Source organism: Rana temporaria, chromosome 3, assembly GCF_905171775.1.
Source record: "Rana temporaria chromosome 3, aRanTem1.1, whole genome shotgun sequence".
In the NCBI taxonomy this organism is placed as follows: domain Eukaryota; kingdom Metazoa; phylum Chordata; class Amphibia; order Anura; family Ranidae; genus Rana; species Rana temporaria.
Window position 1 is genome coordinate 147,067,026 of NC_053491.1, and position 16,726 is coordinate 147,083,751.

Genomic DNA, 16,726 nt, shown 5'->3' on the forward strand with positions numbered 1-16,726 from the left:
CATCTACAAACAGGGTATTGAGTCTAGAAATAAGAAGCAACTCCATTTGTAAATGTTGAGGTCAATTTTTTTTTATTTTTGCTTGTTCATGACCCCAAAAATTTTTTTTGATTTTTTTCATTACTCCCTGCTTTTGTACTTAGGAGTCTTCAAAATTTAGTAAAAATTTTATTTTTTTTTCAGGTAATTCAACCAAAAATATTATGCAGATTATACATTTATTAACAAGTTCACTTTTTTTTTCCTCAAATATAGTTAGATTTATTGTTTACATATATATATATATATATAGATTATATTTGGTGGGGTGTTTACCGCCTTAAATTTATTTTTGGCCATATTTTTTAGGCACAAAAAACAATAATTTTGTAACCATTTTTGTTGTTTTTGGTGTGTTTTTCTAAAACAAAATTTTTGGGTGAGAATTTGGAGTCAAATCTCTACTTCACTAAATTCAGTGATTAGAGAGATTTATAATTCTATATATATATTTAAAATAATTTTTGGCGTTGTTTATTCTTTATGGTCTAAACTTTATAGTATCCCAAAATGTTCAACATGGTCAAAAAGTAACAAAATCCAATTCAAAATATATAAAAACTCACAACAGCAGTCAGTCATGGTGTGCTTTCACACTGGAACACGCCAAAATTGGAAGATACACACATTCAGTGCAAACTCGCCAAATGTCATTGGTTCAACAGACAAATGGCCACATGTGCTATCTGACATCATGGGTGATCAATGTCTGTGTTTTGTGGGAGCAAACCCTTCCTCTCAACTACTTGAGGATGGAGGAGGGGGTTGGACCCACAAAGCACAGACATTAGATATTCTGTGATGGCAGATAGCACATGTTGGCACACTGTGTGTGTATCTTCAAATTTTGGCGTATTCATTATTCAAACTGTTAAAATGTTTGTGGGGGCGGGGGATGGGCGGGGGGTGTTTCAGTCTTTGACACGGCCCATCATGTCAATAATGTTCTTAAAATTTGCTTCGATTACCATCATTCTTTGCCGCATATTGTCCATTTCCGTGCTGCATTCCAAAAGGACATTTGTTACATTCTGTTCCATGAGAAACATCCTTTCACGCATATTGTGCATTTCAGTGCTGCACTCCATTACCTGCTGAATAATTATAGCAGCACTTGCACGTGAAAATATTGGCACACCATCCTCCTCCCCTAAACCAACAAAAAAAAAATGGCATTTACAATATTATTTTTCAATGAGGCCTATCTACATATGTTTTTTGGAATCAAGCTAGGGTGACACTGACCTGATGGGCTTCTCCTTTCCACCTCTTCGACATCTTCTATCACTCCTCCTTCTTCCACCACCTCCCCATCATCTTCAATCACTCCTCCTTCTTCCACCACTTCCCCATCATCTTGGACTCCTCCTTCATCCATCAATCCACCTTCTTTCAATTCGCCAAATTGTTCTTCCGCCACTTGCCCTTCATCTGCTATGACTTCTAAGTCCAAAATTACTTCTTCCTCCTCTCTTCCTTCCTCCTTTCTTCCTTCCTCCTCTCCTTCCACATCCTCCTCTCCTTCCACATCCTCTTCTCCTTCCACATCCTCCTCTCCTTCCACATCCTCTTCTCCTTCCACATCCTCTTCTCCTTCCACATCCTCCTCCTCCTCCACATGTTGAGATGGCAGATTTTGGCCTTGTCTGGCCCTCTCTGCCTCCTCCAAATGCTGGCGACTTCTTTCCCCTGAAATAAAGCAAAAAAAATGTAGACTCATCAGCACACAGATATTGGAGAGCATAAATCGCACACATTGCTTAGAAGATGCTTTCATTTAGTTACTTTTATCTTTCACCAAACCTACATTTTGCAATTACTTCTATATGGCAAGCTCTGATCCTGCCCCTTTTTAGCAAAGTGACACACATGGATGTCCCCCCTAAACTGTATTTCTGGGATACCCTACCAAAACCCATTTTTGATTTGGGGAGACACAGGTGCTCTGCATTGCAGATGTGAAAACATCTGCTTTATTACCACTGTTTTTAGAATGAATCCTGTTTGCCTTTCCCATTCTCCTTCTTTTTTTTTCTAGAACTAGCTTTTACACAATGTTTACAAACAAAGTTTTTGGCCAGTGAGCCATGTCCAGGTGTGTTGTTCCTGGAATAACCGAGCCTTTCTGATAAACTATGTGATGTTACGTTGTTTACTAAGAACACTGTTTGTAAATATGTAGTTATTTATGTTCTAAAAAATAAATAACAACATGTCTTTAAAATTACAAGCAGGCCAAGGAGGCAGATGGTGAAATATACATGGCAACACATTATTGCAGACAATCACCACCCCCCCCCCCCCCAAACCCAATATATATTTACTTACTTTTACGCAGAATTTTAAGTATTTTCTTCATCTGATGTGGCTCCCTCAATTTTAAGTCTGACCATCGTTTCCTCAGCTGTTCCTTGGACCTGGTGATCCCAAACATCCTCTGCATTCTCCTCGCCACCTTGTCCATAATATGTGCCTTTCGTCGGTTAGGGGTCTTGTATGGCCCTAATTCACCATCATAGTCCTTTTTTCGCATGATGTAAACTAACTCCACCATTTCCTGGAACCGCATATTAGTGGCTTTATATCTTCTTTTCCTTGATCGGGACGTCCCTGCCTCTGTCCCTTCACTTGTGGCATGAGAGCATCGTGCCCGCTCGTGTGACATCGCCATCTTTCCTTTCCCACAGAGATTATGGGCGTGGAAAAGATGAATTCTTACGCCATGGGCGGAGAAGAGGGCGGCGTTTAATACATACGCGGAGTGTAGAGAATGCAAACAACGTGTTTACGTCGGTTACGCGGAGAATCTTCGAGCGCATCCAGAACATACACAGTTAACGCCATATTTCCTAAAATCATTGATTAGGGGCCTCGCAAAGGTGACGAGGGCGGGGTTTCATAAATACGCGGAGTGTTTAAAAGGTTTACGCCGTGATTACGCATCTTACGCGGTAATTAGGCGAGCGTGAGAAACGAGGAGCGAGAGACAGGAAGGTAAGGAATTTAAAAATGTGATCAGCAGAGGCCTTGAAAATGTAGACACATGGGATGGGGGTTTGGGCTGTTGGTTGCACCCTTTTTAAGCTATTCTGTCTATGGGGTACCACAATGTTATTTTGGTATCCAAATGCTTTTGGACACCTCACAAAATAGAGATGTGAACAATGCTGTACCTCATTGACAAGTTTTTGAATGGTGTATTCAGATCAGGCAAAGTATTGTTCAAGTGTTGGTTGTACAGAGGTCATTAGGAAGTGTCTTTTATGTCATCCATTGTCAGGGGTATGATATTTACACATGAAAGAGTGCCTAGATGAAAACTGTCATTTGTAAGCATTGTTTAATTTAATATATTTAAAATATTTACTGCAATGTGAACAATGGCTCTGCATCTAGCAAATCAATGTTTGGTACAAGCAATGCGGCCGAGCTGCCAATCATTGTTTAAACAAGAGAGACTGTGTTTGGAATTAGATATAGGTAATAAATTTGAAGACACATATTAGATCAAGGTCAACGCTGATCCTTTGGAATATTTATTTTTCTGTGGTTTATGTTTTTGTAATCTAGACTCAAAAAGAAATATAATTTTTCAAAAATTGCAATGGACCTCCTACAAAGCAAGGAATCTATAGAGGCCTTACTTCAAAAATACCAGGACACGCCCATCCTGTGGAATTCAAAACACTCGTTATATTGCAATAAAGAGGTACGAGCGGCAGCACTAGAAGAGCTAGCAAATTATATGCAAACTTGGGTGCCAGGATGCACTGCCAACATGGTGAAGGATAAACTTGCCAACCTCAGAAGCACATACAGGAGAGCATACAAAGCTAATAAAATCAAAAAATCGGGAGCAGCAGCAAGACAAGCAAAGGAACCCAAACTGTGGTATTATAAACAGATGGCTTTTTTGCGGGACGAAATGGAAGGCAGGAAAACGATGTCCAGTCTTTCTTCCAACCTTTCCTCCATGCTACCTTCCAGCGGACATTCCCCAGATGACCACAGCCCTGCAGAGTCGGAGGAAGAGGGCCTGGCTGACAGAGATGCAGATCTGCCACCCTTCGATGAGGAGGTATAGTAGTTTCCTCTATATTTATGGCCTAAATAATTCTTGGTGGATTAATGATTAGATATAGAAAAAAAAAAACCAAGCTGGAAAAAAACAAACAAAAAGGTGTACAGACAAATAGGTGTCAGGGATGACAACTGCAGGGGTCAGAAGTAGAGTGTATTCAAGTAATAATGAACAGAAAATACTGAACGAAAAACATGAAAATGAGTGTGGTTTTATTTAGCGAAATTGTAAAAAAATTCCTTTTTTTTACACACAGGAAGAAGAGATCAGCCAGGAGGTGGCAGATCCTCAGGTGTCTGTCAGCCAGGAGGAGGCCGGGGTCAGTGGCAGCCAGGAGGAGGCCGGGGTCAGTGGCAGCCAGGAGGAGGCCGGGGTCAGTGGCAGCCAGGAGGAGGCCGGGGTCAGTGGCAGCCAGGAGGAGGCTGGGCCCAGTGGCCTGCAGCAGGTCCACCCGGCCAGGAGAACCACCACCAGCCAGTCTTCTCCCCCCCAGGTGAGGCCATCAGGCCGAAGGAGGCAGTTGAGGCCTGTGGAGGAGGCAAGCCTCCGCATGATCCAGGAGGCAAGCGCCATCATGAGGGCCCCCCTCAACCCCACAGAGGCCTTCAGTGCCTCATTGGCCCATGATTTAAATGAAGGGGAGGAGGACCAGAGAAGACTGGCAAAGGCCCTGATGAACCAGGTACTTTGGTGGATGCAGAGGGGCCTGCTGACCCCAGACACTGGGCTATGTGACCCGGCCCGGCTTGCGGAACACCATCCTCCTGCTGCCACATCAACCCCACCTGCAAGACCCCGTGTTCGATCCGCTGGAAGGCTGCCTGGAGGGAAGGCTGGAAAGAGGAGGAAACGTTGATTTTCTGCCTTCCATTTCCTTCCACATAAAGGACATCTTGTTTGTACTACCACAGTTTGGGTTCCTTTGTTTGTGTGCTGCTGCTTAATATTTTTGTGTTTGGCTCCTGAGGCTTGGAAGTTTATCCTTCACCATGTTGGAAATGCAAGTTTGCATATAGTTTGCTATCTATTCTAGTGCTGCCGTTCTTTTTATTTTTTGTGATGACATTTGCCAGAATAAAAGGCCTTTTGCTTTCATTTGAAAACATGTCTATTGTTTGATATACTGTGGGGATTATTAGGCAGCAAACCTTTAATAAATATACAATGGGTAATTTACAAAGGACACACTCCTTGGGGGGGGGGGGACATTTGGTGTGCCAACATGGTTTAATATTCTCTAATGAAACACCAAAAAAAAAAAAAAAAATTTAAAAATACATGTAAAAAAAAAATAGTTTAAATGGTGACATAACTAGAAACAAAAAAAGAAATAAAAAAAATGCACATTCCTTTACAAAAATGAATACTCTAAATTATGGAGGACTGTAACGATATTGCGCGCTGGACACGCGACTAGCTGTTGTGTAAGAACCATACAGCAGCCATGTTGTTTAAAAACAGTATAAGCAGTGGAAAGAAACTCACTCCCTCCCTCCCTTATTCTCAGGAATTCATAGGCATTCTACTTCAAAAGATCTGTTATCTCCTCCAAGGAACAGAGCAATCTAGGGTTCTTAATATCTCCTGGCAGGGTTCCTGGCCTGTCGTAAAGCTGTCGTCCTCTCACCTCAGAGAGTCCACAGACCCCTGTCGTAAATGCCTTAGACTCATAAACGCTGAAGACTAAGGAATAAGTATGAACGTTACACATGTTTCATAACTTCCAGCTAACTCATAGCACAGCCAAACAACAGACATATTTAGTTTCCTCAGATAATTTGTAACGTTTCGAGCCCAGACATGAATATGATCAATCATACGGAAGGCCCCTGACCCCATTTATTCGTCATAGGTAGAATAACCATGGTAGACTTGTCACGTTTGGACTTTTCTTAAAGCAAATATCATGCTCTACAATAACACGGATGTTGGTAGTCTGTAACTATTAGAACGGCAGAGATATGAATATGTATCACAAAGTGTACCTGGGTTATGGGCGTGAATGTGGACCCTCCCAGTAACCAGCCCCTAAATCAGATGACCAGACAATTGGTTACTGGTCGTGTCAACACCCCTTTTTGATCGCACAGAAAAGAGGAGATGCCAAGTCAAGGGAGTTCTCCTTTTACCATCCAAGCAAGAGCATCTGCCAAGTTTGAGAACCGATTACCCAGTTCATCGATCGAACTCTGATCAACCTTGGACATTAATTGCAAGTATTCTTCTTCTTCAGTTCTACCCTATTACTTTGTCGCTGTATATTGTCGTTATCTCTTTAAAACATATTTTTCTGTAACACTTTATTGCACCAAGTTTGCCCTTTTCGTAATAAACCTTTTATGTTGAAAAGTGTTAACCTTGTCTCTAAAACTCTTAATGCAAGCTATGAACGAACCTCTGCCTTTTGAAGAGCGCTACTGGTGTAGAGTAAGGCCTCTGTGCAGACCTGCCTGTGGTGACAGTGTGTGTTGCAGACGCTTATTCTAAAATCCTAATTGGTATTGTTAATTGACGGGAGTACCAACGCTTCCTTATCAATGTTGGTGGTGGCAGTAAAAGGGTTAATTGTGTCATTAGCCCAGTGACAATCGCTCTCAGGCTACTAGCACTTAGATTGTGGTCCCGCAAGCAGGGAAATCTTTGTGCTGGGCGCAGCTGAGAGTGGCATTGTTACGTAAGTGACAGCGTGGTGTGAGGTCGGCCTGTCCTTCGTCGTAAGTTGGCGCGGAGGGCGGAGATCTGACACTCGCGTTCGTCACATATTGGCTGGCAGCGTAGCGGGATAGCTTTGCATTAAGAGCATTCAGTGCATTGTTAGGAATTAGCTCTGCACTGAAGGATTGTAACCTTTTTGGAAACAGTCCTTAGAGACAAGCTGGTGCATATATTTTTTTTTTTGTGTTAAAGAGAGACATACAGCAACAGCTCCTTCCTATCCCTTTTTCCTACCTCTGCTTTCTGTTCTATCTTTTCTGCTTGCAACATGTCTGGGTTATCAGCATATAAAAAGATGAACAAAAATGACCTAACTGCTGAGTGCGCAGGAAGAGGAATTGACATTAATGGCAAAAATCGTGAAGGCCTGATACATGCCCTACAGGAGTTTGATATCCAGGCAAACCAGAACCTGGAGGGAACCGGACCAGAAAGGGGTTCCGCTACTCCAGAGCCCAGTGGTTCAGAGGCGGCCTCACCGGATAGGCCAGCAGAGACTGACACTGGAATACCACGGATTGTTATCCCCAAGCCACCGCATGAGCAGGCCAACACCCCATTGCTTGCAACCAGCATGGACTCTCCTCAAATGCAGGAAACGCTACAACGCCTCAGGGAAACGGATCCTGTGGTGTACCTGCAGTTTCTCGAGCGTCAGGCTGAGAGAGAGGAGCGCAGGGCTGAGAGGGAGGCTGCGCAGAGGGAAGCTGATCGTCGACACGAACTGGAGATGACTAGGCTCCAGCAGCAGCGACAGGTTCAGAACCCCGGATCCCTAGAGCACAGGGATGCCGCTCTGCCAGTAGCTCCGGCAGCCAAATTTCCTGTTATGGAAAAGGACAGTGACATTGACGTGTATCTACTGTCGTTTGAAAAAACTTGCCGTCAGTACCATCTGCCCCCAGCACAATGGGCCCGGTACCTGACGCCAGGGCTACGAGGCAAGGCCCTGGATGCTTATGTTGAACTGTCTGAAGAGCAGAGCAATGATTATGAGGCCCTAAAGGCTGCGATCATCCAAAAGTTTCAGCTAACCCCGGAAGTTTACCGGAAGCGTTTTAGGTCCTTGCAAAAAGGGCCTGGGGACTCATACCTGGATGTGGAAAGTCGCTTACGCACCACATTCCGGCAGTGGACTAAAGGCTTGAAAGCTGATTCTTTTGAGTCCCTGGAAGATCTTATGATTGAAGATCAACTTTTGCACATCTGTCCTACAGACGTCAGACAGTTTGTGCTGGAGCGAAAGCCAAACTCGGCTAAAGTAGCAGCAGAACTGGCAGATACCTATATCCACTCTCGGGTATCTGACCATCGCAAGGCTCCTCCGAACGGCTGGAAAGGAGGGAAATCTCACATGGCAACCCCTCCTCCACCTGCCAACCAAGTCCCTCAGCAGATGGAACCTGCAGTTCCTGGTGCCAAGGCATTCCTGACTAATAATCGCACATGCTACACCTGCGGGAAAGCCGGACATCTCAAGGCACAGTGCCCTGAGCAGAAGAAGCTGACATCACCTGGCCATCCGGCCAGCAACCCTTCTGCTGTACTGTGCGTCAGTGGGAAACCTCCAGGAACCAATGCCAACTTGCAGCCTGTCACCGTAGGCCACCGGACTGTAATAGGGTTGCGTGACACTGGAGCAGAAGTTACGTTGGTCAGACCAGAGGTGATAGAAGAAACAGACATCATCCCAGAGAAGTTTCTTACCCTCACTGGAGTGGGGGGAACCCTTTCCTGTGTGCCCCGTGCCTATGTTTTCATCGATTGGGGTGCTGGGAGTGGGATGAGAGAGGTGGGCGTCTCAGAGGAGATCCCTACTGCTGTGTTGTTGGGTGCTGATTTAGGTACCCTTGTTTCTTACTACGTCCCTGCTAAGAGCACCCAGGATGCTCCCACGGAACTCTCTGGACCTACCAAGGTACTGTGTACAGATGTTGGGGTAATATCTGGGCAACCTGTGGATGGACAGAGGGAGGGGGAGGGTGAAGTTGAAGTGCAAGGTCCTCCTTATTCAGAAACAGGAGAGGAGACCCCCTTGCTTGGGAAGGTAACTGATACAGGTTCCAATGATGCTGCAATGATAAATGTTAAATGTGATGATGCTGATGTTGATGTTGATGATAATGCATTGCCAGTTTTAGTGGTCACTCGCAGTGCTGCCAAGGCGGCCGAGGTGCAGGCCCTGATCGCAGAACAGCAGGAGGAGGTCTCTGGGCCCTCTCCCTGTTCTGACCCAGCGGACTCCACCTCTGTTGAGCCTCAGCAGCCGTCCTTGTTTGCCACAGGACTGCTGGCTGGGACTTGTGGTACCGCCTTTGAAACAGCACTGCAGACAGACCAAACACTAGCACAGCTCAGGAGTTCAGCTGATCGCCCCCCTGCAGAGAATTGCAAACAAAAGCTCTACTGGGAGAAAGGGAAACTGTACAGAGAAGGTTTGCCTGCAGAGGGGAATGAATCTGACACAAGAAGCAGGCAGCTAGTTGTACCCAGTCAATTTAGGGGACAGCTGCTAAAAGTGGCTCATGAGATTCCCCTAGCAGGGCACTTGGGAATTACTAAGACCCGAGGGCGGTTGATGCATAACTTTTATTGGCCTACGATGCGCACTGACATAGCTGACTACTGTCGGTCCTGTGTTACCTGCCAGCGAGTTGGCAAGGTAGGGGATGTACAGCGGGCTCCGCTAAAACCTTTGCCTGTGATTGACGAACCTTTTAAGAGGGTGGCGGTGGATATCATTGGGCCTTTGGCCATCCCTAGCAGTTCAGGCAAACGTTTTATCCTGACAGTTGTCGACTATGCCACACGGTATCCAGAGGCAGTGGCTCTCTCCTGCCTCCGGACAGACAAGGTTGCTGATGCTCTGCTGGGAATCTTCACAAGAGTGGGGTTCCCAGCCGAACTCATTAGCGATCAAGGACCTCAGTTTATGTCTGACTTGATGCAAGCTCTCTGTCTGAAAATACAGATGACGCATATCGTGGCCAGTGCTTATCATCCACAAACCAACGGTTTGTGTGAGCGTTTCAATGGCACCCTGAAACAAATGTTGTGCACCTTTGTGCACTCCCAGGGCAAGGACTGGGAACGATATCTGCCTCATCTGCTGTTTGCTTACAGAGAGGTGCCTCAGGAGTCCACAGGCTTTTCGCCGTTTGAACTTCTGTATGGACGGAGGGTAAGAGGGCCCCTGGACCTAATCCGTGAGACCTGGGAGGGCAAGATTGCCGACCCAGAGGTCTCAGTTGTGGATTACGTTCTAAAATTCAGAGATAAAATGGAGACGCTGGTGGGAATTGTACGGGAAAACATGACCAAGGCCCAGACCAACCAGAAACAGTGGTATGACCGTAATGCTAGAGAGCGGACCTTCAATGTTGGTCAGCAGGTGTATGCTCTGCTTCCCCTGCGGAAGAACAAACTCCAAGCTGCATGGGAAGGCCCGTACACCATCACCCAGCGCCTGAATGATGTCACCTACTTGGTAAGGTTGGGGGAAGGGAGTAGACGGCAGAGGGCCATCCATGTGAACATGCTCAAAGCCCATCATGAGCGCACGGCCTATGTCATGCCAGTCTGCAGCAGGCCGGAGCCTGAGGAGGCTGATCCACTTTTAGACCTGCTAGCTGACAGCAGGGAGGTAGACTCAGAACTCCTGATTAACTCCAAACTAACCCCCACCCAGGTACCTGGGCTAAAGAGAGTGCTGGCAGTACATGGTAGCAGGTTTACAGGGAAACCTGGGAGGACGCACCTCGCTATCCACCAGGTGGACACCGGGACACATCCGCCCATTAAACAGTCGGCCTATCGTGTCTCCTTGGAGGTGCTGGCTGACATGAAAAGGGAGGTGGAGGAAATGCTGCAGCTGGGGGTGATTCAGAAGTCCCACAGTGCCTGGGCATCCCCAGTAGTCCTGGTCCCCAAAAAGGATCGGACGACCAGGTTCTGTGTGGACTACCGGAAGCTGAATGCCATCACCACTGCAGATGCCTACCCCATGCCCCGGATTGATGAGTTGTTAGATAGGCTGGCGGCCGCCCACTATATAACAATCATGGATCTGAGCAGGGGGTACTGGCAAATTCCTCTGGCCCCTGAGGCTCGGGAAAAGTCGGCTTTCATCACCCCATTCGGCTTGTTCGAATTTACCGTCATGCCGTTTGGGATGAAGAATGCCCCAGCTACCTTCCAGAGAGTCATGAATGATTTACTGGAGGGGCTGGAACCCTTTGCCGTAGCCTACCTGGATGACATCGCTGTGTTCAGCCCTACCTGGGAAGAACACCTGATGCACCTGTCACAGGTCCTGGACCGATTGACCGATGCCAACCTGACTGTCAAACCCAGTAAGTGTCAGATCGGCATGAATGATGTGCATTACCTGGGACACCAGGTAGGAGGAGGCACCCTGAAACCCGAGACAGGAAAGGTTGAGGCCATCCTGGCCTGGCCTATCCCCCAAACCAAAAAACAGGTTATGTCTTTCTTGGGGACCGCTGGCTACTATAGGAAGTTTGTAGGTAACTATAGCAGCCTGGCCAAACCTCTGACTGACCTAACCAAAAAGAAACTGCCCAAGGTGGTGTCTTGGACACCAGAATGTGAGCAGGCATTTCAGGCCTTGAAGGAGGCGCTGGCCAGCGCCCCTGTGCTACAGGCTCCCGACTTCACCCGCCGTTTTCTAGTGCAGACGGATGCCTCTGCCTATGGATTGGGTGCAGTCCTGAGTCAAGTGGATGATGCCGGAGAGGAGCATCCCATCCTCTACCTGAGCCGGAAGCTGCTTCCCAGGGAAGTAGCTTATGCCACGATCGAAAAGGAGTGTCTTGCGATCGTGTGGTCTCTCCAGAAGTTACAAACGTATCTTTATGGACGGCATTTCACTGTGATCACCGATCACAATCCCTTGAGCTGGCTAAATCGTGTTGCTGGGGAGAATGGCAAACTACTTCGGTGGAGCTTAATTCTGCAGCAATACGATTTCACCATCCAGCATAAGAAAGGCAGTGCCCATGGAAATGCTGATGGGCTGTCACGACAAGCCGAGCCCGCCGGAGTCGGTTGCGTCAGGAGGGAAATTGTAGTTCCCTCCCATGCAACCACCTAAGGGGGGAGGTGTAACGATATTGCGCGCTGGACACGCGACTAGCTGTTGTGTAAGAACCATACAGCAGCCATGTTGTTTAAAAACAGTATAAGCAGTGGAAAGAAACTCACTCCCTCCCTCCCTTATTCTCAGGAATTCATAGGCATTCTACTTCAAAAGATCTGTTATCTCCTCCAAGGAACAGAGCAATCTAGGGTTCTTAATATCTCCTGGCAGGGTTCCTGGCCTGTCGTAAAGCTGTCGTCCTCTCACCTCAGAGAGTCCACAGACCCCTGTCGTAAATGCCTTAGACTCATAAACGCTGAAGACTAAGGAATAAGTATGAACGTTACACATGTTTCATAACTTCCAGCTAACTCATAGCACAGCCAAACAACAGACATATTTAGTTTCCTCAGATAATTTGTAACGTTTCGAGCCCAGACATGAATATGATCAATCATACGGAAGGCCCCTGACCCCATTTATTCGTCATAGGTAGAATAACCATGGTAGACTTGTCACGTTTGGACTTTTCTTAAAGCAAATATCATGCTCTACAATAACACGGATGTTGGTAGTCTGTAACTATTAGAACGGCAGAGATATGAATATGTATCACAAAGTGTACCTGGGTTATGGGCGTGAATGTGGACCCTCCCAGTAACCAGCCCCTAAATCAGATGACCAGACAATTGGTTACTGGTCGTGTCAACACCCCTTTTTGATCGCACAGAAAAGAGGAGATGCCAAGTCAAGGGAGTTCTCCTTTTACCATCCAAGCAAGAGCATCTGCCAAGTTTGAGAACCGATTACCCAGTTCATCGATCGAACTCTGATCAACCTTGGACATTAATTGCAAGTATTCTTCTTCTTCAGTTCTACCCTATTACTTTGTCGCTGTATATTGTCGTTATCTCTTTAAAACATATTTTTCTGTAACACTTTATTGCACCAAGTTTGCCCTTTTCGTAATAAACCTTTTATGTTGAAAAGTGTTAACCTTGTCTCTAAAACTCTTAATGCAAGCTATGAACGAACCTCTGCCTTTTGAAGAGCGCTACTGGTGTAGAGTAAGGCCTCTGTGCAGACCTGCCTGTGGTGACAGTGTGTGTTGCAGACGCTTATTCTAAAATCCTAATTGGTATTGTTAATTGACGGGAGTACCAACGCTTCCTTATCAATGTTGGTGGTGGCAGTAAAAGGGTTAATTGTGTCATTAGCCCAGTGACAATCGCTCTCAGGCTACTAGCACTTAGATTGTGGTCCCGCAAGCAGGGAAATCTTTGTGCTGGGCGCAGCTGAGAGTGGCATTGTTACGTAAGTGACAGCGTGGTGTGAGGTCGGCCTGTCCTTCGTCGTAAGTTGGCGCGGAGGGCGGAGATCTGACACTCGCGTTCGTCACATGGACCACCAACCAAAACACACGTCTGGCATAGAAAACATTATTAAAGGATTACATCACAAGCAAGAAATGTGACATTTCAGTATGGGACAACTCTATTGAAATTGCATCAGCAAGAGAACGGGGTTATTCTAGCAAGAGAAGAATTAATCAAACGAGGCTTTAAAATGTGGTTTAGTGCGCCTTTTTAAGACATTGTTCTCTTGCTAGAATAAAAGGTTTCTAATGACGAATGTGCCATATCCCAAAGAAACGCGAGTTTTACCTGAACGAGCGCTCCCGTCTCCTCATTTGGACTGAGCATGCGCGGGGTTTTTGTACGCTGCTTTTGTGTACAGACGACCGAACATGTCTGACGGACACGATTCCAGCAGACTGTTTTAAAGCAAGACCAGGAAACAGTTGTTCGTTGGAAAACGGTCTGGCCGACGATTGTTTGCTGGAATTCTGTACGTTACTGCCTACACACGAACGAACATGTCCGCTGAAACTGGTCCGCGGACCAGTTTCAGCAGACATGTTTGGTCGTGAGTACGAGGCCTGAGTAATTCTATTTAAAAAAAAAAAAAAAAAGCATATTTATTATGGAACTTTTTTCAATAGAAACAGAGACTACCTGGCAGGATACATTCCATAGGGTATTAATTACACGATTCTTGAACATCCCATCACATTCTAATGATAATAATCTGACATCTTAGTAAAACCTTTGAAAGTGTTCATTGACTAAGCACAGATGGCTTTATAACCCAACTCTGGAAAATTACCTTGTTTTTTACTAGGGAGAGTAAAGCCACTTTTATTTACCTGATCCTCTGTTTGCCCGAAAAGATAGGTTGACTGTCCATTGGTGCCTTCCTGTCCAGTGCAGGGCTATTGACCTTGGTCTTGATGATGTCAGGACCTTCGGCCACTGGAACATCGGGGAGACATTACAGGGACTGGCCTAGCAGCACAGAGGAGCAGAGGAATGGGTAAGTCACTCTTCTTTTCTATGCTTCTTATACCTAAACAAGCAGTTAGCCCTTGCAGTGTTGGATCAGACCCACTAGTAACAGAGAAATTTAAAGTTTCCTGGAGTTGGCCATTAAAGGCCATCACCATTCAAAGAAAAGTATTTTTAAGTAGGCACTATTGCATTGAACCAGCCTTTGTTTTTTTGGGTACTTTGTAGTCTGTTTGCATCTTCTCCCACAAGGTGGTAGTGCTATTCAGTTATATACATATTATATGTTATGGAAATCTATAGGGCAGGGGTGTCAAACGCAATCTCATCGTGGGCCGCATCAGCATTATGATTGCCCTCAGAAGGGCCGGTTGTATCTGTAAGATTAGATGTCCAGCACACCCCCTCCCCTTACGTTAGATGTCAAGAGCCACCACACCATCAGAAGTTGAGTCCCCCACTCTCCCTTACATCACAGTGCACCCCCCCCTACCTTATGCTGCTGCTTCGAAAAAAGATGGATGCTTTGCTTGAAAGTACAGGAGAGGTGCGAGGGTCACATGAAATGGCCTAGAGGGCCGGGTTCGGCCTGCGGGCCTTGTGTTTGACACTTGTGCTATAGGGTAAGTTGTAATCATAATTTTACCTTTTTTATTGGATGCAGAACAGGGACAGAAGTGGCAATTCTGGTCAGGAGATCAAATCACATTGGTTCCCTGAACATGTACGAACAGCCAGTCAGAAATGGTTCCAAACAACAATATCAGTTTTAAGCAAAGTTGGCTTTTAATAAAAAAAATTATGTCATGAGCATCCCCGCCCTTTTGTATATGTCAGCTGTGGGATGGAGAATCTCCCACCTGCAGCTCATTGGCCCAGCAATGCAAGCTCAATACTTCTGCGCAACTGGAAACGTGGATTTAAAGTGGTAGTAAAGTCTGCTTTGTGATTTTTACCTACAGGTAAGCCAATAATAAGGCTTGACAATGGAAATTCATATGGACTAATAAATTGGACTTTTGGCAGTACAGGTAGTTAATGTAAAAGATCTATAAATATTTATTTATAAAAAACGCATAGATAGAGAATTGTATACACAATTTCATAAGACCATGTCAGCATATGATTTCAGTCCATCTAACACAAAGTAAGAAAAAGGTTTATACTTATGCAAATACATTCATAACATAGAAACGCATAGCATCAAGAAGGTATGTAAAAAAACTCTTAGTGTTTGAAGCTGAATTCGATATGCGTAATAGTAGATCTTGCTTTTACTCTCGACATGTTTCGCGTACAGGACGCTTCATCAGGGGCATAGAAGTGGATCAATCGAATCTCAAAAAATACGTCGATCCAACCACTAATAATGGGGTAGGGAGTGTACAATGCTTTTTACCTAACCAGCCTCCTGGGCATGTGGTAGGTGCTCGTTGTATGTAGAAATCAAAAAGGTTTGGCTGTGACACAGACTGTTGGTAAACAGTGAAAATGGATAGGCGTAAGGACCCCGACCAAAATCCCTCTGACAAACCCTAGGCTTGAATAGGCTCCAAATAGCAGGTTGCCAAATGGCCAAGCATTGGAGAGGAGGTAACCACCTCAGCGCCGACAGAAAGAAAGCTAGTTCTATCAGCCGGTATAACGATATCTGATCCGTCGCAGCCAGGGGGAAAGACCAGAGAGCGGAAGGGGTCATGCACAGGTGCCGCAATCCTGTGTGTAGCTGCAATAATAAGGCTTACCTGTAGGAAAAATTGATATTATTATTTTTTATTTTTTTTTATTTTTATTTATAACAGGAAGATCGGCCCGCACAGGCCATAATGGTACAACAGTTCAACTTGTGTGATACCACACATCAGGTTACAGGGTCAACAACAGTGCAGCCTATCATCTCATGGGACATTACAGATCAGTTATTGAAAGTCTGTATTATCTACTGGTAATATCATCAAACAACATCAGCGTGTGTCTAAATATAAGACGTCTCTAGAGAGTCCCTGGATGTATGACCCCATTTAGAGTGGCAGCGTGTGTGCTATTGAGAGGCCTAAGAATCTGTCTGCCAATCTACGTGTGATGTCCCTCGCATGGATCCCCTCAGGGGTCCGAACGAGCATCACGTCTGCCCCTCGGCCTAGGGGGGCCCTTAGGTAGCTTGACCCATGCCGGACCAATCCCTCCTTCGATATTATTATTTTTATACAGGATTTATATAGCGCCAACAGTTTGTGCAGTGCTTTACAAAATGAGGGCAGACGTTACAGTTACAATACAATTTTGTACAAGAGGAATCAGAGGGCCCTTGCTGTTAGAGCTTATAATCTAAGAGAAGGATCAAGTGGTACAAAAGGAAATAACTGCATGAATGAGCTGATGGAGAATGTAAAAATACAGTGTATTAGTTAGAAGCAGGATAGGCTTCTTTAAAAAGAAGGGTTTTCA

General features: G+C 45.5%; 1 protein-coding gene across 1 annotated transcript; it reads left to right on the plus strand.

The window, feature by feature from the left end:
• The first annotated feature begins 5,510 nt into the window (after nt 1-5,510).
• On the plus strand, nt 5,511-11,948 carry LOC120930387. The gene has a single exon (XM_040341578.1). The coding sequence runs from the start codon at nt 7,104-7,106 to the stop codon at nt 11,946-11,948; it is 4,845 nt and encodes a 1,614-aa protein (XP_040197512.1). The 5' UTR covers nt 5,511-7,103.
• Nucleotides 11,949-16,726: the final 4,778 nt, after the last annotated feature.